The sequence below is a fragment of the Malus sylvestris genome, chromosome 16, assembly GCF_916048215.2.
Source record: "Malus sylvestris chromosome 16, drMalSylv7.2, whole genome shotgun sequence".
Classification (NCBI taxonomy): Eukaryota; Viridiplantae; Streptophyta; class Magnoliopsida; order Rosales; family Rosaceae; genus Malus; species Malus sylvestris.
This window is the reverse complement of record NC_062275.1, coordinates 6,254,869-6,276,488: the sequence shown is the minus strand read 5'-3', so window position 1 is coordinate 6,276,488 and position 21,620 is coordinate 6,254,869. Positions and strand designations below refer to the sequence as shown.

At 38.0% G+C, this 21,620-nt stretch overlaps 5 protein-coding genes across 8 annotated transcripts; 4 read left to right on the top strand and 1 right to left on the bottom strand.

Annotated features, from left to right (window-relative positions):
* The first annotated feature begins 2,420 nt into the window (after positions 1 to 2,420).
* LOC126607953 (uncharacterized) lies at positions 2,421 to 4,939 on the top strand. 3 transcript variants are annotated; one of them, XM_050275675.1, is made up of 9 exons: positions 2,421 to 2,542; positions 2,882 to 3,242; positions 3,345 to 3,378; positions 3,565 to 3,765; positions 3,892 to 3,966; positions 4,097 to 4,162; positions 4,254 to 4,345; positions 4,427 to 4,474; positions 4,597 to 4,939. In XM_050275675.1, the coding sequence occupies exons 2-9, from the start codon at positions 2,917 to 2,919 to the stop codon at positions 4,712 to 4,714; spliced, it is 960 nt and encodes a 319-aa protein (XP_050131632.1). In that variant the 5' UTR covers positions 2,421 to 2,542; positions 2,882 to 2,916; the 3' UTR covers positions 4,715 to 4,939. The 3 variants fall into 3 exon arrangements, with proteins under 3 accessions (XP_050131632.1, XP_050131631.1, XP_050131630.1); XM_050275674.1 differs by having other exon boundaries at positions 2,454 to 2,542; positions 2,753 to 3,242; XM_050275673.1 differs by lacking the exon at positions 2,421 to 2,542 and having other exon boundaries at positions 2,582 to 3,242.
* A 449-nt stretch (positions 4,940 to 5,388) lies between these two features.
* Positions 5,389 to 6,114, bottom strand: LOC126607956 (cytochrome b-c1 complex subunit 8-like). The gene is made up of 2 exons (XM_050275677.1): positions 5,894 to 6,114; positions 5,389 to 5,658 (listed from the first exon to the last, which is right to left on the bottom strand). The coding sequence occupies exons 1-2, from the start codon at positions 6,061 to 6,063 to the stop codon at positions 5,610 to 5,612; spliced, it is 219 nt and encodes a 72-aa protein (XP_050131634.1). The 5' UTR covers positions 6,064 to 6,114; the 3' UTR covers positions 5,389 to 5,609.
* A 1,309-nt stretch (positions 6,115 to 7,423) lies between these two features.
* LOC126607952 (uncharacterized) lies at positions 7,424 to 10,427 on the top strand. The gene is made up of 5 exons (XM_050275672.1): positions 7,424 to 7,704; positions 8,337 to 8,645; positions 9,151 to 9,255; positions 9,366 to 9,413; positions 9,876 to 10,427. Exons 2-5 carry the CDS (start codon positions 8,385 to 8,387, stop codon positions 10,113 to 10,115), a joined length of 654 nt encoding a protein of 217 aa, XP_050131629.1. The 5' UTR covers positions 7,424 to 7,704; positions 8,337 to 8,384; the 3' UTR covers positions 10,116 to 10,427.
* Positions 10,428 to 10,512: 85 nt separating this feature from the next.
* On the top strand, positions 10,513 to 13,237 carry LOC126607950 (pentatricopeptide repeat-containing protein At3g03580-like). The gene has a single exon (XM_050275669.1). It carries the CDS (start codon positions 11,192 to 11,194, stop codon positions 13,232 to 13,234), a length of 2,043 nt encoding a protein of 680 aa, XP_050131626.1. The 5' UTR covers positions 10,513 to 11,191; the 3' UTR covers positions 13,235 to 13,237.
* Positions 13,238 to 13,309: 72 nt separating this feature from the next.
* LOC126607951 (probable polygalacturonase At1g80170) lies at positions 13,310 to 16,790 on the top strand. 2 transcript variants are annotated; one of them, XM_050275671.1, is made up of 10 exons: positions 13,310 to 13,506; positions 14,046 to 14,242; positions 14,540 to 14,668; positions 14,818 to 14,988; positions 15,089 to 15,109; positions 15,205 to 15,412; positions 15,612 to 15,693; positions 15,829 to 15,937; positions 16,033 to 16,149; positions 16,315 to 16,790. In XM_050275671.1, the coding sequence occupies exons 2-10, from the start codon at positions 14,084 to 14,086 to the stop codon at positions 16,609 to 16,611; spliced, it is 1,293 nt and encodes a 430-aa protein (XP_050131628.1). In that variant the 5' UTR covers positions 13,310 to 13,506; positions 14,046 to 14,083; the 3' UTR covers positions 16,612 to 16,790. The 2 variants fall into 2 exon arrangements, with proteins under 2 accessions (XP_050131628.1, XP_050131627.1); XM_050275670.1 differs by lacking the exon at positions 13,310 to 13,506 and having other exon boundaries at positions 13,546 to 14,242.
* The last annotated feature ends 4,830 nt before the right edge of the window (positions 16,791 to 21,620 follow it).

Here is a 21,620-nt window from a genome sequence, read left to right as displayed (position 1 = left end):
ATCTACTACACCATTTACATTATGTAATGATTTTATCACATGCTCACTGTCAAAAACATTACAAAGCACATCACATAAAGTTATACATGTATATATATATATATACACACACACTTTAGCGGAGTGATGATTGACGAATGGAGCAGCAGCTCCTCATTGTTTAGGCTCTCTGCATCTCTCTCTCTTCTCTGCCAAAAGAAATAAAACATTTTACTTTTTCTTTTCAGCAGACATCATTATGTTTTCATCATTTATTTAATATGTTATTGATATTTGTTATGATGAAAGTAACCTTTATTATTTAAACGATATGATGAAACTTTGTCTAGAGTATTATTCATCACTTAGTGACATATATTTAACCCAAGTATCTGTGCAATATTTATTTATTGGCCTAGAGTATTGTGACTGCCATTAAACTGTGCCACTTATACAACATGTGATTTACTACACGATTGGATAAATTACTTATTTATAGAAGGCACATAGTACAATATTTTGCCTTGACAAACTTTGTCAATTTGATTTATTCATTATACAGTCATATTTATACTGTCATTTTTTGTCAGGAATTATTGAGTAACTAGATTCACTGATCAACATTGTTGCTGATTAAAAGAACCCGACAAGCGAACCCAAGTCATGTCGAGAATCAACTCATACTGAGTGCATGTCGACATAAAGTAGATACTTGCAATGAGGAATACCATGAGCCAAGCTGCCTCGCAGCGAGCATAGCCTCTAGCCGAGCAGCCTCGCAACGAGCATCGCCTCCAGCCGAGCAACCGTATCACCGCGAGCATAGGCTCTAGCCGAGTAGCCTCGCAACGAGTATCGCCTTCAACCGAGCAGTCTCGTAACGTGTGATACCTCTATCCGAGTATTGCTTTATGTTGAGCATTGCCTTGTGTTGAGTACTGGTTCAAGACATCTAGCCACTTCGGGCCGTAAATGGATTGGATTTGAAGTCTCCAGCCAAAAAACTTTGTTGATTGAAGACTTGGGGGACTCCTGTTGGTACCATATATTGGGCCTCGTCTTTGGGCCTCATCCCTAAGCCCATGACAAATGTAAAAGGGGAGGGAGCCCTTATTCTATAAAAGGGACTCTCCCTCACCCTCATTAAGGACTCACATCCAAATAGACTCACATTCAGCCTCACATCCAGAGAGTCTCACACTCAACCCTCACAACAATATAAAGGGCAATACCCTCTCAGCCAAACATAAAGCAAAATGGCAAGGGTTGCATCCCCAGAGAGCTTCATTGTCGATCTATTGTAATTCATACATTCATACAGTAAATGGAATCAACATCAGTGTGGACGTAGCCTAAACATTGGGGTGAATCACAATACATCTTTGTGTTCTTGTGCGTTTGTGTGATTCACGGCCGGATTTACGTTGGTCCAAGATCCTCCGAATTTTGTGCATCAACATATATTCTGCAAAGAGATACCTTTATCATTTCGTCCCCCCATTCTCTTAGTTTCCTAACCTTTTCAATCTCCACTTTGTTTACAGGAATTGGTTCCTTGCGTGCTACTTTCTTTTGATGATGAACATATATCAATGAGGAAGGGTTCAAATTGGATATCAATGTACCAATCAACACCGTCGCCTTCAGAACCAGATGGTTTTGATATTCTATCATCAACCTCCAAAATGATGTCTCTCTCGAAATGCTCGATTGACTCCAACAACAGCTCAATCCAAGTGTATGAAGAAGATCCACAACTGGATCCTTATAGCGAATATGACGACTATGGTGATAATGCTTATGATAATGAGAGTAAGGATGATGAATTTTATGAGAGTGATTCAATCCCCTCGGGTCATTACCTGTGATTTATGGTTTCCACATTGTTAGTTTTAAATCCCTTTTAGTGTCTAATCTACCAGCCATTCACATCATGCAACTATCTAATAAAATTTGTTTTAGTTGTCCAAATCTTGCAACTATCTAGTAAGATTTGTTCCCCAACAACTGACAACCATATGGAAAAGCTTCGTACCATTAATATTCATATATTGGCCGTTGGCTATATAAATTTTACTTAGCTTATTTACCAAATATTATTTGCTTGATTGAATTGATTTTTTTGGTTTCATAAGTAATCACGTTATCCGAAAAACACTTTTCACAAAAATATATAATTTGCGTGTATTTGATCTTAATAATCAACGTCGTTTCACATTGATTTGCCATTATAAAATATGCTCTTGATAGTCAAATATTAGCTAAAATAAAAAAGAAATCGTAAAAAAGGTTGTTCTACCACGTAATTTTATCAATCTATTCAAATTGTAAGTTTAAATTTACACCAATTTAGCATTCTGATTTGGCACGAGAACCACGTGGATTATTTTGCGTGGTGTGGTTGTTGAGGAAAGACGTAGCACCACCTAAACCCACCGAATTTGAAATATAAATAAAAAACAATAGCTGAGCCTGTTGACTTTGTCTTTGACTGGTAGGGGAAAAATTCCGTCTTCTTTTCGATCTTCTGATTCTTCTCCAATCCAATCCAGTCCTCCACAAGGTAAGGAATTTAACCATGAAAAAGCTCTGCTGATTATTTTGTTCTCTCCCGCATTTGTACTTGAAATAATTCTTCGGCTTTTAAATTATGCTCCTTTCGTAGTTCAAACTTCTGTCGAATCGTTGTTTGATTTGTACGATATTTTGTTTGTTTGTTTGTTAACATTCGACATGTAAACTGTTACCAAGTTTTTGTCACAAAAATTTGCAGGGTTGTTATGGTTTCTTCCATGCTCTCTGATTTGAGCAATTATGTTTTTGCAATTTCTGTGGCAAATTAGATAACGTAATTAGTGGGGCAAGTACGAGTGAAACTCACGAGCTATGAGTTTCTTCACAGGATCATCCAACCGCACTAGTACTAGGCAACCCGTCATGACTGCGGATACGACTGATCCGAGTTATTGGTTGAATTGGAGGTTTCTCGTTTGTGCAGTATGGATCTTATCTACCATCGTTGCAGCCTCAATTCTTATATGGAAATACGAAGGTTTCAAAAAATCAACAACGGGGAGGAGAACAGAAGATGAGCGAGAAGCGGTAGGGGCTTTGTACGAGGGTGAAGTCTGGAAGACGTGCCTTAAAGGAATTCATCCCGCGTGGTTGCTTGCTTATAGAGTAATCGCTTTCTTTGTGATGTTGGGGTTGATAGTTGCCAATGTTGCTCTTGACGGAGGCGGCATCTTTTACTATTATACTCAGTAAGCTATCTTATCTGTTTGCATTTGAATCCTATCGTGTTGATTGTATATGTGCAACGCTCTATATGCTGATGTACTCTGTTGCCCTATTGTGCTTAACAGGTGGACGTTTGCTTTGGTCACATTCTATTTCGGGGTATGTTTTTCAGCGTGGTGTACTGTAAATATAAAATGTAGTTCGTTTTTGTACCTTCGACCGCTTGGTTTAATCTTCCTACTCAAAGATGCTCATTATGGTTGATGAACTATGACGGTCATTATGCTTGGGTTTCCTCGAATCACATTATCCCTAGTTTTCATATGTTCTGAAGACATTTTATAGTTTGGATCTTCAGTCTCGCTTTGCGGAATTTATAAGCATCGCAATAGGATTGGTGATGATGAAGAGCGAGGTGCTTATGTTGCTCCGACACTAGGGGAGAGTGGCAATACGTTCAGTGGATCTAAAAGACTTACTCATGAAGAATATCCCGGCCGCGAAGGTGCAGGTGCATGCGAATACATCTTTCAAATTATTTATCAGGTAGGTTTTCTCCAATTAGCAGCTGCAGTTGTGGTTAAATTAGGACTTGGATTCTTAAAGTTAGGTAATGTCTGAGTTTCTGTTATCTCAACATGGTTATTTCCTTCTCTTTGTTCATGTGTATAGATGTGTGGAGGTGCCGCGGTTCTCACTGATTGCGTGTATTGGCTCATTCTGTCCAAATCTGACACACTGGATTTTGTAAGTACGAGGTTGCTGTTTTCATTGACTAAGGTTTCTTCTATACATTGTGACTAGATTTGAGTTGCTGTTCTAATTTCCAATACTGAACGGCTTTTATTTGACGCGTCTGCTCGTCGTTCAACTGCAGATGCTGGTCAGTATGCACTCGGTCAATGCCGTTTTCCTCCTTGGCGAGGCAGTTTTGAATAACATGGTACGTTCGGTTCCTTGTCCATTTCAAAGGCATCTGCTATTCTGTTTTCATGATTAAAGCTTAAAATCTTCTCTCTTTTTCCTCCTTTCAGCGGTTTCCATTGTTCCGAATCGCATATTTTGTGCTGTGGACGGGAGTGTTCGTGATTTTCCAGTGGATATTCCATGCTTTCAAATCCATGGCGTAAAACTGCATTTCGAATTACTTTTGTTTGAGATTGAAGAACTTTAACTAATGCTCATGAACATCATAACTTCTTTACAGGTGGCCTTATTCATTTCTCGACCTCTCATCCTCGTACGCTCCCTTATGGTATGTTTTTTTGACCTCGACAAACAAACATTGCAGAAACTGGACTGCATGTATATTGCTACTCGTCTGAAACGGATTCAGCTTGACCACAACTCAATTTATCGTTGTCGTCGACCTTGCAGGTATATTGGGATTGGATTGATGCATCTCCCATGCTACGGCTTCTTTGCTTTTATAATTAGGATGAAGAACTTGCTGTTGTCAAGAGCGTTTCCGGAGTCTTATCAGAGCGAGAGATGAGGAAGCGGATGAGGACCGCATTCGTTAATCGGAGGCTACGTGGTGCGACCACGGCACCACATTGCAAAACCATTTTCATATGGCAGATTAATGATTTTTTGGCCTAACTCTGGTGGTTCCGGCTTCGAATTGTAATAAGCTGCACTAGATGATTGTTCTTCTGAAGCAGCTACGGCATTTAGACTTGCACGTAACAATGATATGATTGATTTTTCAATGTCCTTACATACATGTTTCATCAAACAAATTCACCTGCAAATCATAATGCAGCAGACAAACTAAAGGGCTGCGCAGACTGCGGTGAATTGCTTAAGTTGCGGCCCGGACAATCGTTGTCCATGGCATCAACTTTCACTTGATATCAGAATAACCTTGCCACAATGTAGTTTAATGGTCTTAAAATTCTCATCAAGGGGAGCAACTTGTATTAAACGAGTTCACCACCACGTGGCATTCCAGTCCACTAATTACATATGGCATGATATTATTGGACCAAGGCGCCACGGTAGCGTTGAACCTGTTCCATACAAGTCCTCCTTGTCAAGAGGTTACAATTACTAGCAGAGGACCAAGCACCAGCATCAATCCTGCACCTATATCGAATGATGCGAGGATTTTGCTACGGTAATAAGCAGAATGGAGTTGCACGTTTAAATGTCGATAAATGAAACAGATACCGCAATCTCAATTTATTACGCAGATTGAATTTGTATATCAACTTCAACCATCTGATTAACAAATTACAAACTTGTTTCCAGAACAATAAAACTCAAACCCTTCTTCATTTCAGGGTCACCGTCATTTAATTTCAATACAAAACATTCAAATCTCAACTAGTGTATTTGCAATCAGCAAACAGTCTATCATTGCAACTAACAAGAAAAATTCCCAATCTTCAGTACCTGTGTTCCAACTTCTCCTGCTCCTGGTAATACTGCACGTACCTGCAAATCCCACCAAATCAAAACCCAAATCATGTACTAATCCACCCAAATGTTCACAACCCCCATATCCAATCAGCCCTAAATCCAACATCTTGACCATAAATTTCAACAATTCACCACAAATACGTACGGCCCACTTCAAAATCCAGTAACAATTGAACTCCAATACCATCAATTACAAATTTAGGAACATAATCGAAAAACCCTAACCCTAATTTTTAGATCGAAGACTTACGAGTAGGTGGCGACGAGAGGAGTGAGGAGGAGGGTGGCGCTGAGCCAGTTCTCGGAGACCTTGTGGTGGATCTTGCCGGTGAAGTCCTTCCAGAGGCCGGGCATCACCTTCTGCTGAAACGGCGACAGCGCGTACACCACTGCTCTCATCTTCACCGGAATCTTCCCCATTTTCTTCTTCTCAATCGCTTCACTTCAATGACTTGTCGTCTGTTTGCTCTGAGCTTCTACCATTTAAAAGTCTACCGAAATCAAACGACGAAGTGCTCAATGTCGTTTTTCTTCCGTGTCTTCGTCATCTGACGGGTCGGATCTGGTAGACATTCATTTACCCAGCTCAACTCAAAGGATGCCACGTCACCAGGTAGTAAGAAAGAGTACACCGTTAGATGGAGAGAGAATCTCGCCGGATCCTCTTTGTAAGGATCTCGGGAATCATTCAATCATATCCGTTTATCATATATTGTGTGGTCATTTTTTGTCAGTTACTGTTTATATTTAATTTTAAATAAAAAATTTACAATAATTTCTAACCGCACGATGTACGATGAACGAATGTGAATGGAGGATCCGGCGAGGATCCTCCTGGCGTTAGATGAAGCACACTCACACTTCAAAATTTATCGCCACTTAGTACTACAATATCATGGTATTCTTCTTTACTTGTAAACGAGAGGTTTATATTTGATTCTCGTCAAACGCGAATTTGAATCTCATTGTTGCTAGCGGCTTAGCCCACCTTTCCCATTTAGTAGATAATATCGCTAGTTCAAAAAAAAAAAAAAAAAAGATTAATCGTAAACAACGTGGCGCCTTCGGTCAATCATCCAGTAAATAACGTACCACATCTGATTTGATTAATTTTTGTTTTATTGATTACTTAATTAGTTTGATTATCTGCTTCTTGATGTGTTTCGAACACTTCAACAAGTCATTCAATCCAAGGCAATTCTAAAACCAAACAAGACCTGCAAGAAAATCAAGAAACCGACGAATTGTATCTTCACTGGTGACAAACCTATATTCTTACTTAATGACTTGGATCAGTAATGATAAAACACATCATATCTTGTTTCTAAATGCCACCGAAAGAAATACCTTGGCTCTTGTACTTTTCTTTTCCCCTTGAAGTTGTCGAAGGGTTTAAGTGCTTGCGAAAGAGAGCAAATGTTATGATAACGACGGTTGGTCAAGTACTCTCTGATGCCGACTTTTACCAAATATTGTTGGTAAGCACTTAAAACGTGAGTCTGTATGAGAAGTATTATTGTTGAAAAGTTTTCAATGGCGTGACAGTCGTTAAGTATTTAAGAAATACAATATTATATGTTTGCCACATGACATATTTGGAGGAGTCTATTTGAGTGCTGGCATCAAGTGGGTCAGCGAGCAAGCACAAATTGACCGGCACTGCCTTCTCTACGTTCAATGTATCGCTCGACGACATGAGTGCCTTGATTGCGTGAGGATTGTTCAGTCGACTTCTTGCGATTCTTTGGGCATGCAGAGTTGTCGATTCCGTTGACAATTGCCATGACGGAACACATAAATGGACCAAGGACGGTTTGATGTAAAACGAAAGGATATGACGCATTCCACCGCCTGATGGAGGGGATGAGGCAGACTTTCCTGGCATTTTCGTAAAAGACTAACGACCAAATGGTTATATAATTAGCCTCCGGCACCAGCAAGCAAAGTAAAAGGCCGAAGAAAGAATAAGAGACCAAAACCAGCTTTGCTTTCTTCAACTTGAGGACGGCATTCTCCTTCTTCAAATTCTCCAAGGACAGAGTTCCGTACTGAATTTCTAAGGTCTGCTTTCAACCCAACTCTGCAAATGCATTTCTTTAATCCATTTAGCTTTTAAATTGTGAATTGTTGTGTGTTTTTGTAATGAAATTTTAATTGTTCAACTGAGAGTTCCAAGGCTTAATTCCCATTTTTGGCGGTAAAAGCATGCATTTTTCGTTATATTCAAGTGAAAATACTGTTCTAAAAATTCCTGTCTAGACGCTAGATGGCTGGTCACCATTTCGATTAATGTCTAGGCGTTTGAAAATTAAGAAATTGTGTCTAGATCAGCTGAGGCACCCGCCTTGACCGCCTAGGCACCCGCCTAAGCACCCGTCTAAGTTGCAACTCACTTAGACAGAAAATAGATAACTTTCAATTTGCATTTAATTTTTCTTTTCAATAAATTTTAAGAAACTTGTTGAATACTTAAATGAAAACATACTGCATGCTTGTTTTCTATGTTTTCATTATGTTCTAATACTTCATAATACCTTGAGTGAAAATCTGGTGTTTGATGCTTAAATCACTAGTAAACTAGCTTGATTATCTCAGAGTCTTTGCTGGGTTCTCTTCTTTGACCAAAAAGACTACAACTTTCTTCGAAAAGAAAAGTTGGGTTTTTGAAAAATTTGAATTTGGTGTTTTGACAGCGGAGTTTATCGAGGATTGGGAATTGGATTCAGGTGCAGAGTGAGGAAATGGGATCAGAAGGACCAAAGAGAGTGGTGGTTCACGTGAGTGGGTTCAAGAAGTTCCAGGGGGTTGCTGAGAATCCCACAGAGATTATAGTTAGCAATCTGAGGGGGTTCGTTGAGAAGAGAGGGTTGTCTGCTGGTCTTATACTTGGCAACTGTGATGTTCTTGAAACAGCGGGAGACGGCGCGCGCCCCGCTCTTTACAAGGCCATGGAATCGGGGATTTCAGCAACCGGTTCTAACGGCAATGAACAAGTTGTATGGGTGAGTGTCTCCTTTAGAGTTGCAAAATTTAGTTTTGTTTTCAGGGTGGGTTTGAATTGCTAGAAATGAAAGAAGCATCCACATTGTTTTGGTTAGTAAATAGTGTTGCTCTAAATTTTTTAAAAAGTTACTGTTCTAAATTTTAAAAAAAGTTACTGTTCTAACTTGTGCTAAATTTCATGCATCTATTGACTTAGAAGGTCCCCTTTTGCTTCATAGTTCAACATGTTACCCTTGATTACTACTGTGAGGACTGACAAGACATTTTGATCACTGATTGCTTAGTTTGTCTTGTGAAACACACAACGCACTATCTTGATTCCTAACTTGCCATAAACTTTTTGTGTCTCACTAGAGGCTTCTTGTCAGGTTTTGTTGCTTTGCAGATAAACGTTTTCATGAATTTGTGTGATCAGATTCCAATAGACATTTTTATGCAGAAACATAAGTTAGCGGCAGTCTTCTGCACGTTGTTTTAATAGTTCTACTTTCGTTACTTGTTCAGCTCCACCTGGGGGTGAATAGTGCGGCTGTAAAATTTTCTGTTGAGCGGCGAGCAGTAAATGAAGCCACTTTCCGCTGTCCAGATGAGTTAGGATGGCAACCTCAGGTGAGTCTGATTCTTCCTATTTTAATGGTGTTTTCTTTATTTTACTCTACCAGGGTTCCTATTATCTTGAATTTGTTGAACTTAGTTTTCTTTTATTTCTCTTCTTCCAGCAACGACTAATAGTCCCCGAGGATGGAGGAATTACACGAGCAAGAAAGGTATTTGTATAATCTATTTGCAATACTATGATATGCTGTCAGTGTCGGGTACCAAATACTTAGGGTCGGAGTTCAATGTATAGTTTTCACCTTGTGCTGAGTTAACATTTTGCAGAATTGCTGCGTTTTCTTGTATAAGCAACCGAGGGAAAGGCTTCAAGCCTTCAATGTTGCAGGGTTTGACATTGATTTACGTGGAATGTAACGCTAATGTCACATATTGGTGTGCTTAGTTTCCCAATCAATAAATTGTTAGATGAGTTGTGGACAAGGTCTTGTTGCATATAAACAAATTAATGGTCCGTCTTCTTTTAAGTTTTGATTGAATCACTTATACTGGACGTGGCTTAATGTGTCGTCATCCAAGAAACCATTTATCATATATGCTCATGTAGTCCTCTCTTCCCCCATATCTCTCACGCGTCCATGTGCGCTAACTTTTCCACCATTTGGTTCTTGAAGACATGTTGCTCGATCGAGGCAATCCTTAAGATCTTGAAGAATCGAGGATATGATGCGGCAATATCAGATGATGCTGGACGTTTCGTGTGCAATTATGTCTACTATCATTCCCTCCGTTTTGCAGAAGAAAAGGGTCACAAATCTTTATTTGTCCACGTCCCTCTCTTTTCCAGAATCGATGAAGAAACTCAGATGCGCTTTGTGGCCTACCTCTTGGAGGCGATTGCAGCTACATGTTAGTGATGTGAAAGCTGCTTGTGTTTTTTGCCATTTGCTGCTAAATGTAAATCGACGGTGTCAATATCATTATAATTGTAGAACAGTTTGTATGGAGCTGATTGCTGTTTGGTTTTTGGTCGGGAAAATGGCTTTCCTATTATCCGGGAGGCGGCGTCGTCGTCGATGTATTAGAATGTTCATCTCCGTCTTGTGATGGTTCGAAGATCTGCTCGCACTTTTTTCTACTTCTTCCTTATTCCAAATATTTCATGGGTGTTCATTTGCATATTGCAAGTTGGATTGAAATGAGAAATATTAGTTTCAACTTTTCAAGTGGCTGTGGCTGGAAGAAAAGTGTCTTGTAGGAATCAAATTAATAAAGTGCAATTTGCAAGCAAAGCAAAGTTTTAAAAATGTGTTCTTTGGGCTTCATTACCAAGTTTTTAGGTCAGAGAATGTCTGTATGCAGACCAATGTTATAAAAAAACACGGCCCGAGACGGGCCTAGGCGGCTCTATCCAATGAGAGTAGCCAAAAACTGGCCTAGACGTGGTCGAGGCGCGCTTAGACAGCTGAGCCGCGCCTTAGGGCATTATGAGGCAGCTGAAATCCTTGCTTAAAATTTTCTATGGACCTCTGGAAGTCGAAGGTTGGGCCTCTAAGGCTCTTCCCTCTCGGTTTTTTTCTATTGCAGTGTTGGCGTATTCAAGAAGAACCGCGAAGAAAATGGAACTTTAATGAAAATATTGTTCATTTTAACGAAAAATTATATTTTTACATTAAAAAGTCAATCCTAGTACTATTTAGTTTACCCTTTATTTTGTCTTTATCGTTAAAACTCAAAACTTTCAAATCTTTTTTTTGTTAGTTATCCTCAAAGATTAAAGAGAATTTTTTTTATTTTTTTTAAGACTTGACCCGAAACAAAATCGATTTGTCTTTTCGATATAATAGTGTAGAATATTGATAGTTTAGAATATCGTCAATTTCTCTCTTAGCAGTCGTTTAAAACATCGCAGAAAATACGACAGAACGACAGAGAGGGTAATGAATTCGGTCAATGATTAATACGAACCCGAGAATATTGGATATCGCAAATGTTGTCAGTTTCATTTCGGAGAGGCGCATGGCCAATGCGGATTACTAGGTTACTGTCTTCCGTACGTTTCAGTACAAACTTCAACGTAGCCACAGCTTCATCAACCTCGTCATCTCTGCGTTTGAACTCGTACTTTGAACCCAGTGTTCGTGACCTTGTATACTCCATCAACCGAAAAATCGATGGTTTGATTAAATCCGGGGACTTGAACACTGCCCTCAAACTGTTCGATGAAATGCCTGTATACGATGTTGTAACATATAACATGCTGATTTCTGGGCACGGCCGACATGGGTTTCCGGAACAGGCTTTTCACTTCTATGCTGAAATGGTTTCACAAGGAATTAGAGAAAGTGCTTCCACGTTTTCGTCGGTTTTGGGTGTTTGTAACGACGCAGGGTTTTGTAGAGAAGGAATGCAAGTTCATTGCAGGGTTGTCTCACTTGGGTTCGGCTTGAATTTGTATGTGGGGGGCTCCCTTGTGGATCTTTATTTGCATATGGGACTAGATAATGTAGCTTTGAAGCTGTTTGATGAATTACCGTACCGAAATGTAGCTGTTTGGAATTTGTTGTTACGTGGGTTTTGTGAACTTGGTCGGTTGGATGAGCTATGTGGTGTGTTTTCCACGATGGAATTTGATGGTGTGGATCCAAATGGGCTTACTTATTGTTATTTGATCCGCGGATGTAGTAATGGGAGGCTCTTGGATGAAGGAAAGCAGCTACATTGCCGAGTTGTTAAGGACGGATGGGTGGAATCGAATGTATTTGTTGCGAATGCTCTGGTGGATTTGTACTCTGCTTGTGGGAGCTTGATTGATGCAACAGAAGCATTTGAAGCTATTCAAATGGAGGATGTGATTTCGTGGAATTCAATTATCTGGGTCTGCGCAGAAAATGGTTTGCTGCTTGATGCTCTTAAGTTATTTGTTGAGATGCAGTTTTGGGAGAAGAGGCCATCGATTCGTTCGTTTATAGGGTTTTTGAATTTAGCGAGTAGGACTGAGAATATTGAACTTGGAAAGCAGATGCACTCTTATGTTTTGAAGTCGGGTTTTGGTCATGGTGGGAGTGTTCATGTTCAATCTGCTCTAATAGATATGTACGGGAAATGCGTCGACATTGAAAGTTCGGTGTCCATTTATGAAAGTGTTGGTGAGAAAACGTTGGAGTCTTGTAATTCTTTGATGACCTCTTTGTTGCATTGCGGTGTTATTGAGGATGTGGTGGAAATGTTTGGTTTGATGGTTGATAAGGGAATTGGTCTTGATGAAGTTACTCTATCCACGACCCTGAAAGCCTTATCGATATCTGCTTTAGCAAGTTCGGGCAGCTGCAAATTGGTACATTGTTGTGCAATAAAATCAGGTTTTGGATCTGATATTGCGGTTTCGTGTTCACTAATCGATGCCTATGCAAGGTGTGGCCATGTCAAGCTTTCTCGACAAGTTTTCGAACAACTACCTTCACCGAATGTCATTTGTTTTACGTCGATAATCCATGGATATGCACGAAATGGAATGGGAAGTGAAGGTCTTGATTTGCTTCAAGAAATGATCTCAAAGGGTCTGAAACCTGATCAAGTGACAATCTTGGGTGTGTTAAGTGGGTGCAACCATTCAGGACTGGTCAAAGAAGCAAGATTTGTGTTTGATTCAATGAAAAAACTATATGATATTTCTCCGGACAGAAAGCATTTTTCGTGTATGGTTGATCTCTTAGGCCGGGCGGGTATGCTAGAGGAAGCTGAAGACTTGCTGCAGCAGGCACCGGTTAATGGGGACTGTGTGATGTGGAGCTCGTTGTTGCGTAGTTGTAGGATACACAAGAACGAAACAGTCGGAAGACGAACGGTAAAAACTTTGTTGTTGGAGCTTGATGTCGAAGATCCTGAGATATGGTTGCAAGCTTCAAACTTTTATTCTGAAATTGGAGAGTTTGACACTGCAATGCAAATCAGGGAAATTGCAATAGCAAGGAAAGTGAAATGGGAGATGGGTCACAGTTTGATCGAGGTAAACAGTCACCATCACCGCTAGCATCTTGAAATGATGAAACCACCTGATCGGATTCTTCATTGACCCCACTGTGGCTCTGTATGGAGGAAATCTTGGTCAGGGGTTCCATAGACCACCTCTCACGAAAACACAAGATCCCTTGTATTTTAATCCCGCTCGACTCCACTTGACTCAACAGGATCCCACATAGTGTGTGAGTTGTCCTAATCAAGCAGTCTTACCAGAATTCTCTCCAGTCTCCACTGCATGATGCTTTCAGCTAAATTTTCATCTGGCCGGCCCCTGCTCATGAGGTTTACATCTTCTCAGTAAAAATATGCTTCTATGTTTGGTCTAACTAACTCGTTGACCTTTTCTTTTGCTTTTCTTACAAAAAACATTTTAGATTTTGTTGTACGGCAGACTGCAGCTGTACATCCAATCATTTTATTTCAAAACCCTTGAAAATCAAATTGTCCTTAAAAATTAATTCGATTTATCCAGAAAGTATTGCACTTTGCTGATTTACCTTTACTTTCCTTTTATCCTGAAACAAATGCCAGAGTGAAACACTATTTCTGGTTCATTTTGTTCACTGATTTAAGAGTAAAGCAAACAACAAAGATTTTCCCTTGCTTTAAGTGTGGGCTTGTAGAAAATGTAACATCTTCATCTACTTTCAAGCCAAGCCATGTTAAACCAGAGAGCCCTTTGGATTTCTTAAACTAATCTGTACGTATAAATGGTAACCCATTGTTCGTTGAAATTATACGAATCGACTAATCTTGCAAAACAACAGAAAAGACAAGCATGGATAATCTCTTTGCGGTTTTTGTTTTTGGTATGCTGATAGCGGTTTTTGGAGTTGCAAGAGACGTGGTCTGTGACAACATGAGCATGCTTCATGAGCTTGAAAGCTTTAACATAGAAGAAGACAATGAGCTGAATGTTTTCGACATCCCGACATGGAAAAGTGAACGTGGTAGCAAGACTCTTGTTAACGTGGATAGCTTCGGCGCAGCTGGGGATGGAGTTTCTGATGATACTCAGGTGACTTTTTTTTTTGTCATTCAAATGCACTTCATTTGTTGAACAATTAAACTCACTTTCAAATACTAGATTTTGCCAAAATATTGAGACTCAACTTTTGATGCCAATAAACTGAAAGAATATTAATTATACAACGTACTGTGATCAGCAGTTAATTTATTGCAAAAAAGACATGACGATTCACAGCTCTAGCACGTCTGAACTTTGCCAATTTTAACCACGAAAAAAGAATCGTTTACCCAAACTATTTACCATTTTTGTTGACATTTAATTCTTTTACACTACCATTATTCTTAGGCTTTCCAGAAAGCCTGGGGTATTGCTTGCAATACAACAAAAGCAGTTTTCTTGGTACCCCAAGGACGCCGGTATCTAGTGAATGCTACAAAATTTCAAGGGCCATGTGCGGATAACTTGATCATCCAGGTAAAACCTTTCTGGATTTTTTGGAAAGATAGCTCTTTATAATCCATCTCCATTCTAACCATCAATGATAACTCTTTATATTCCGTCACTTTACACCTCTACATTGTTATGAAATGTTCGTGTTTGTAAATGGTACGACTAATGCACAGATTGAAGGAACTATAGTAGCACCAGATGAGCCTAATAACTGGGATCCAAATTTTCCACGAACATGGCTTGATTTCACTAAACTGAATGGAGTCCTTTTCCAAGGGCATGGCGTTATTGACGGCTCAGGCAGTAAATGGTGGGCCGCATCCTGCAAAACGAACAAGACAAATGTAAATCTTAGTATTTTATCATTTCTACTGTATCCAAATACTTAAATTCCATTTGGTATTGGATATTGATTTACCTCTCTGTCTCTTTCTTTTTCTACAGCCTTGCAGAGGGGCACCAACTGTACGTACCTTTCCCTCTGATCCAAAAATCAATTTATTCAAATGATATGGACACCAGGATCACTGGATAGAATTTAAGTTGAGTTTTTATTGCAGGCATTTACTATTGATAAAAGCTCAGCTATAAATGTAAAAGGCATCACCATCAAGAACGCCCAACAGATGAATTTTGTCATCTCTCAGTGTGACGCGGTGCGAGTTAATGCAGTACAAGTCTCGGCTCCAGGAGACAGTCCCAACACTGATGGAATCCATATCACGGCATCTACTAATGTGATTCTCCAAGACTGCAAAATTGGAACAGGTTCTCAAACTTTCTTCAATATCATGTCTCATCTCACTTTTCATAATCCAAAAGAAAGAACTGGGATGGAAACAAGACTAAATTGGTTATATGAACAAGGAATATCATAAATTAACCTTTGATTGGATACAAAGGAAACAATTGATCACACTTGAAGGGCGCTTGATCACATGACACATTGTGTTTCCTGTTGATTCAGGTGATGATTGCGTCTCAATTGTCAATGGTACCTCTGGAATTAAGATGAAAAGAATCTTTTGCGGACCAGGACATGGAATCAGGTATCATCTACTTTTGCTGTAGACTAATCCTATAGTTTGTGTCTCATGTAGTCATGTCTCCCAAAAGAAATACATAGCAGGCTGCTGAAATCGTTGTTCTCATTATCTTTGTTGGCACGAAATTCTGAAACTTAGCATCGGAAGTCTTGGGAAGGATAACTCCACTGCCATGGTCACAAAAGTGGTCTTGGATACGGCATACCTCAGGGAGACGACCAATGGCCTCAGGATTAAGACTTGGCAGGTTTTTAATCTATTAATGGGATTTCTTTGTTTTATTTTTCGGGTTGCAGATGGATTTCCCCTATGTTAACATTCACTGTTTGCATTTGGGTATAGGGCGGTGCTGGTTATGTTCGTGGAGTCCGTTTCCAGAATGTGAAGATGGAAAATGTATCAAACCCGATAATCATAGATCAGTTTTACTGTGATTCCCCCAAAACTTGTCAAAATCTGGTAATGCTCCGAATCTCTTCTTTCTTTCACCGCTGATTTCTCATCCATTTGACTCTGATTGTAGTTTAAACTCCCCAATGCTTCACTTAAATCAATCATAACCAGAACTCTGTCAAATTTCTGTTAATTGTGAATGTGTTGCTTTTCTTTGTCATGACATTCCAGACATCAGCGGTGCAAATAACCCAAGTCATGTACAAGAACATTTATGGAACCACAAAGAGTGCGAAGGCCATGAAATTTGCCTGCAGTGACACAGTTCCATGCAGGAACATAGTCCTGACTGACGTCAACTTAGAGAAGGAGGATGGCCAAGTGGAAACATACTGCAACTCTGCGCAAGGCTTCGGGTATGGCATTGTGCATCCTTCAGCAGAATGTCTGAATTCCCATGACAAAGAGACATCTGAAGCTGAGCTTGCAGATCTGACTACAGCGGATATTGTGCACACTGAGCTATGATTCGGTTCCCTATATGCACATAACTAAATAACTGTTTGATAGTATACTGAACAGGGTAATGAGCCTGTAGAGTGCTCTCTAGTAATGTAAAGGATTATTGGAGGGAGGTTTAAGGGGCAGTTGCGCAGAATATTATTATATAGAATTATAGTTATGAAATTGATCACTCTTTTGTTAAAGACACTGACGCATTGAAAAAACCTCACTTCCACTCTTTATTTTTCGACCTTGATTTCATTTATTGACATGATTGATCATTAGAGGTGTAGAATTGTACTTCATAGGAGACTCCGTCCAAAGTTTGACTCTAATACCCAAATCTAAGCGATTAAGGATTAACCAATTCGAGACTAAAACTAAAGAAGTTCAAATTTGCACCTTGCCCTGGGCCTATACCAAATTTCAGGGATAATCAAATCCCCATTCCTCAGCCTTGCCCATTTTTATCACTATATTCGGAAATGGTATGAACTATGAAATGTGTTTCGTTTTTGGAATAGGGACAACTAGAAAGTTAATTTGCAGACAAGGACGATTGAGGACCACTCGGATATTCGAATCCGGTCCAACAGAAGTTCTGATTTGTTAATTGGCAAGATGACATTCAGAACCCAACAACTACAACCAAAAGCTTATTCTGCAGCAATGAAACGACATGAAAAGTAGAAGCTGTCTGCAATAAATAATCACTGACTGGTTGATGAAAGTATTGGGATCCTTCTGCCGACACATTTGATGAAATTTTATACAATTACTAGGTGTCATATGGTGATTGATTGAAGAAAAGCAAGCAATTCTAAACTTGGTTTTTTTTTGTCCTCTATTTTTTATTTTTGTAATCTACACTTATTTCATTTGTATTCACGTTCCACACTCTCATATAATGATATGTGTGAGCAGTTAAGTTGAATTTATTCAATATAAATGAATTATACATTGTAAAAAAGAGTCTAGTTATACACACGTTAACAAAAACGCGCGTAAGGAGACTAGTCATTAGTAGTTATTAGTACTAAAGAAGAGGCAATGGCCCATGGAAGATTTTGCATCTTGAGGTTGGATGAGACTGGACCTATTGTATGATGATGAGAACACAAAACGCCCGAAATTCCAAATGTGGATGAAAAGGGGCCACCGAGAATATGACTAATTTGTAATATCAACTACTACTAGCCAGTGGTTGAGTTGTGTCATATATTTATTAGATTCACCATTTCATACACACAGATGTGCATACATCACTGGAATTTGCAAGATGGATCAAGAAACAACAGACGCACGATTTTTTGTTATATTTTTATAATTTCTACTCGCATTGTTGCCATTTATTAATGCAGTAATGAGATGCTGGAATTTTTTAAAGCAGCAAAACTATACCATGCATGCTCATTGACCGCACAGAAGAGTCGAGAAACTTGGTTTCAACTTAATTTTAAGGAATAAACTATATTTATTGTTTAGTTTTTACCATCCGGTATTTTTTTTTAATTATCGTTTAGTTTTCTTTTTTGCTTCAACATCGATCGGCTTTATTGCAGCTTTCATATTTTAACAGCCATGAACATTCTTAGATCGGTCGTACTGATGGTACTTACAACATGCCTGAATTCTGATGCATTTCCAGATGGGGTGTGATATCCACACACCCCATTTTACTTCTCACAAACCTTTTTAATTTTCGACCGTTGGATCGGATGAATTGAAGAAGATCAACGGACATAAATTATCAAGAGGTGTGTGAGAAGTAAAATGGGGTGTGTGGATAGCACACCCCTTCCATTACACAACAGGAATGCACATGTGCAAACACAGTAGTCCCGTCCATTGTTCACTATCAATATCATAACCCAATTTGCAAACACACAAGTGAATTTCCAACACCCATTTCTAATTTCTCCTATTGCGGCACCCATGTTTATTTATGAATTTCGAATTACATCAATCATAAGGAGAATTCAGTGAACACAAATAAATAAAGATGTAAATAATAAGAAAAAAGAATGTGTGAAAATCATTCCTTGCAATATATTATCTTATTAATTCTAATTGAAATGTTTACGTGGTTTAAATATCCACGGAAACATATATATATATATATATTATGTATATACGATTACAATATATACGTGCCTTTGATTAAGGGTTTTGTGGCTTGGCATGCATGCATTAGATGCTAAGTCAGAGAGGGAGAAGAAGCAACAGGGAAAAGTCTCTGGAATCTTGTCCCCAAAGAAACAATGGCGGTATGGGGGGAACTTCATCAGCGGCTGTCTAAATCGATCCGTGATTGTGGCTACAATAAGGGTTTTTTTTTCTTCTTGTAGGCCATAACAAGCCAAGGGTATCAAAGGTATACAAACAAAGAGGTACGTCGGGACAAAGGCAATTTTGTCTTCGGTAAATATTTTAAGAATCTATTGAGATCATGGACATAATCCAAACTGGAAATATATGTGTGTGTGTGTGTGTGTGTGTGTGTGTGTGTATTCACATGCTTAACAATGCCCACCATCCATACCTATAACATCATAAGCATTCAGCAGGGCCTACGGGCCTAGCGGTAGCAGCAACAACAAAGAGAAAACCCCGATGGGGAAAGTTTATTTCTGATGAATTAATGTAATTAATTCATTAATCATTATCGTAATCATATGATATATATACAGGTAGAGCTAGCTAGCTAGCTCCAAATCTTAGAAAGATCCGTGACCCTTCGCTTACAAGTTAACTTCAATCTGGTGATTGGTATTTGTAGGACCTATTCGATTACTGTTGCACATTATGCAACTAGCATGTAATTTCGATGGTGATGTTACTGATGTTGAAGTTTGTACAGAGACACATTTTGCCCCTTTTTTAACGGTCATATTTATCTATATTTTATATCATGATCATAATTAACTGTGTGTTACTGATTAATGCTTGTAAATTGTACATCAGTACTATTGGCCTCCGAAACACACCAGCTCCAAAATATAAAATCAAACAAGAAGCTTCCGAGTTCAAACGGGCAGCAAAACATAATTTATGTGATGCGAAAAAGTGCTTTTTGATCATCTCATATTATTTGTCTTAGGTAATGCTAGGTAGACTAAACTTGCAAATAAAATGATGTATCGACAATAAGAAATAAGCATGTTAATTAACACTTAAGTAATAATTCAATCATCAATTTCCATGTCATTTAATTTAAAAAATTTAATTAAAAAATTTAGTCTTCCTAGCATTAACTTTTGTCTTCAAGCCACAATGGTGAAAAAAATTACAACATTAGAGGCTGAAAATTAATCTTTAATGAAATTAATATAATATAATAAAATTAGGTGTTGCATGAAAACTTTCATGTGTGCATGAAATTTTTGATGCGTTGGTGAATGATCTAAACATTTTCTCAAAATTAATAATTAATCGAAGAGAAGGAAAGGAAACCCTAATCAATATCTGGCTGCGCATGGAGATGGAGATCACGAGAGTACTCAAAGTTCACGAGAACATGAAATTTAATGTAAGCACAAAAGGACGGCTAATCAAGAAGGTCTTCCAGGTCGTACTTCCAAGTGTCTATATCTTATTCACTCATAGTTGTCACAGAAATTACAAAAGAAAAGAAAAAAAAAAAAAAAAATATATATATATATATATATATATATATATATATATATTGCCATGCATGCCAAAAATTGCGATTAAAAAGTTACAATTCGTTGCATATATGTGCATTATCTATACATATCATATATATATGTGCATGGACTGATATGCATAGACCTGCACCTGCACAGCAGCCAACAAATTAAGAGCAATATAGTTTTGTGCGCTAGAATCAATTGATATTCGAGAACAAAAGGAAAACTATTAACTATGCATGACAGCACAAAAAATTTAACGGTTTTCTGTGCAAATAATGCTACAATATGATCATAAATTATAGAAAATATTGTTTCCATAATTTTGAATTCACATCTCTTCTCCCGCAACATCGCTTGTATAAAATACTAGAGTATGAAAGCAAACAAATCACATAATTCATCATCCGTATTCTTATTATCTTATCATTATTCTTTGGATCATTTTGGTTTTGTTCCCTAATCAACTTAGTTGTTAAACTGAAATTTTATTTGTTTAAATATTTTGATCAATGTCCTTAACATTATTTAAGCGATTTAACTCATGCATTTAATGTCCCACAAATTATGAAATTTAAACAAATTCAAATAATATTTTTAAAATATAATAAATACTTGAAAATAAATATTAGAATAATATTGTTCTTCACAAAATTATAGCAAAGAAAATAATGTACCCACATAATTATTAACATACTTTAAAAAATAATTGCTGATATATTTTAAAACATAAAATAAATACATATAATTAGCATGGGTACATTTAGTAAAATTAAAAATGGGTACAAATACAAATAAAACTTAAAAAATATTGGCACAAAAAGAAATTAATATATGGGTACAAATTAACATTGAAAAGAAAATTGGTACAAATTAAAAAAGGGTTGCAAATTAAAAATAGGTACAAAATAAAAATAAAAATATATGATAACAAATTTAGCCATAAATATAAACATACCAAATGTAACATTGCTAACAATAAATGAATATATTTAGAAATAAAAATATTTTATTATTGAAATAATTAATGATGTTTATTAATACCTAAGGCCTTGATTTAAAATTAAAAAATAATAATGTTTTAATTAATGGAGTAGCAAAAAGAAAGATGATAACCTAATTTCTCCTTATTCTTTTTTTATTATTTTGGGCACCAATAAATTCTTGCAAGCAAGCATAATGCATGAGAGAGGAAGAGACCAGTTTTGGAAGGAAATCGGGGAAAGGGACGGGCAAGGAAGAAGAAGTCGAGGAGTTGTGGGTGATGGAATTGAGGTGTGCATGTTATTGCTAATAGCTTCTCGGCTCTGGCATTTCTGTCAATTCATCAGCCACAGAAATGAGTAATAAACGATGGGGACGTTCTTGGCCTCATGTTTTTTT

What these genes read in the sequence shown, in the direction of transcription:
- LOC126607953 (XM_050275674.1), top strand. Translation starts at nt 2,866, where the DNA reads ATGAGTTTCTTCACAGGATCATCCAACCGCACTAGTACTAGGCAACCC. An exon ending in TCTTTCAAATTATTTATCAG is followed by an intron (nt 3,766 to 3,891) that starts GTAGGTTTTCTC and finishes TCATGTGTATAG; the next exon opens with ATGTGTGGAGGTGCCGCGGT. An exon ending in CATGCTTTCAAATCCATGGC is followed by an intron (nt 4,346 to 4,426) that starts GTAAAACTGCAT and finishes ACTTCTTTACAG; the next exon opens with GTGGCCTTATTCATTTCTCG.
- LOC126607956 (XM_050275677.1), bottom strand. Translation starts at nt 6,063, where the DNA reads ATGGGGAAGATTCCGGTGAAGATGAGAGCAGTGGTGTACGCGCTGTCG. An exon ending in CCTCTCGTCGCCACCTACTC is followed by an intron (nt 5,659 to 5,893) that starts GTAAGTCTTCGA and finishes TGGGATTTGCAG; the next exon opens with GTACGTGCAGTATTACCAGG.
- LOC126607952 (XM_050275672.1), top strand. Translation starts at nt 8,385, where the DNA reads ATGGGATCAGAAGGACCAAAGAGAGTGGTGGTTCACGTGAGTGGGTTC. An exon ending in GCAATGAACAAGTTGTATGG is followed by an intron (nt 8,646 to 9,150) that starts GTGAGTGTCTCC and finishes TTACTTGTTCAG; the next exon opens with CTCCACCTGGGGGTGAATAG. An exon ending in AGTTAGGATGGCAACCTCAG is followed by an intron (nt 9,256 to 9,365) that starts GTGAGTCTGATT and finishes CTCTTCTTCCAG; the next exon opens with CAACGACTAATAGTCCCCGA.
- LOC126607950 (XM_050275669.1), top strand. Translation starts at nt 11,192, where the DNA reads ATGTTGTCAGTTTCATTTCGGAGAGGCGCATGGCCAATGCGGATTACT.
- LOC126607951 (XM_050275670.1), top strand. Translation starts at nt 14,003, where the DNA reads ATGGATAATCTCTTTGCGGTTTTTGTTTTTGGTATGCTGATAGCGGTT. An exon ending in GCAAAACGAACAAGACAAAT is followed by an intron (nt 14,989 to 15,088) that starts GTAAATCTTAGT and finishes CTTTTTCTACAG; the next exon opens with CCTTGCAGAGGGGCACCAAC. An exon ending in CTTGCAGAGGGGCACCAACT is followed by an intron (nt 15,110 to 15,204) that starts GTACGTACCTTT and finishes TTTTTATTGCAG; the next exon opens with GCATTTACTATTGATAAAAG.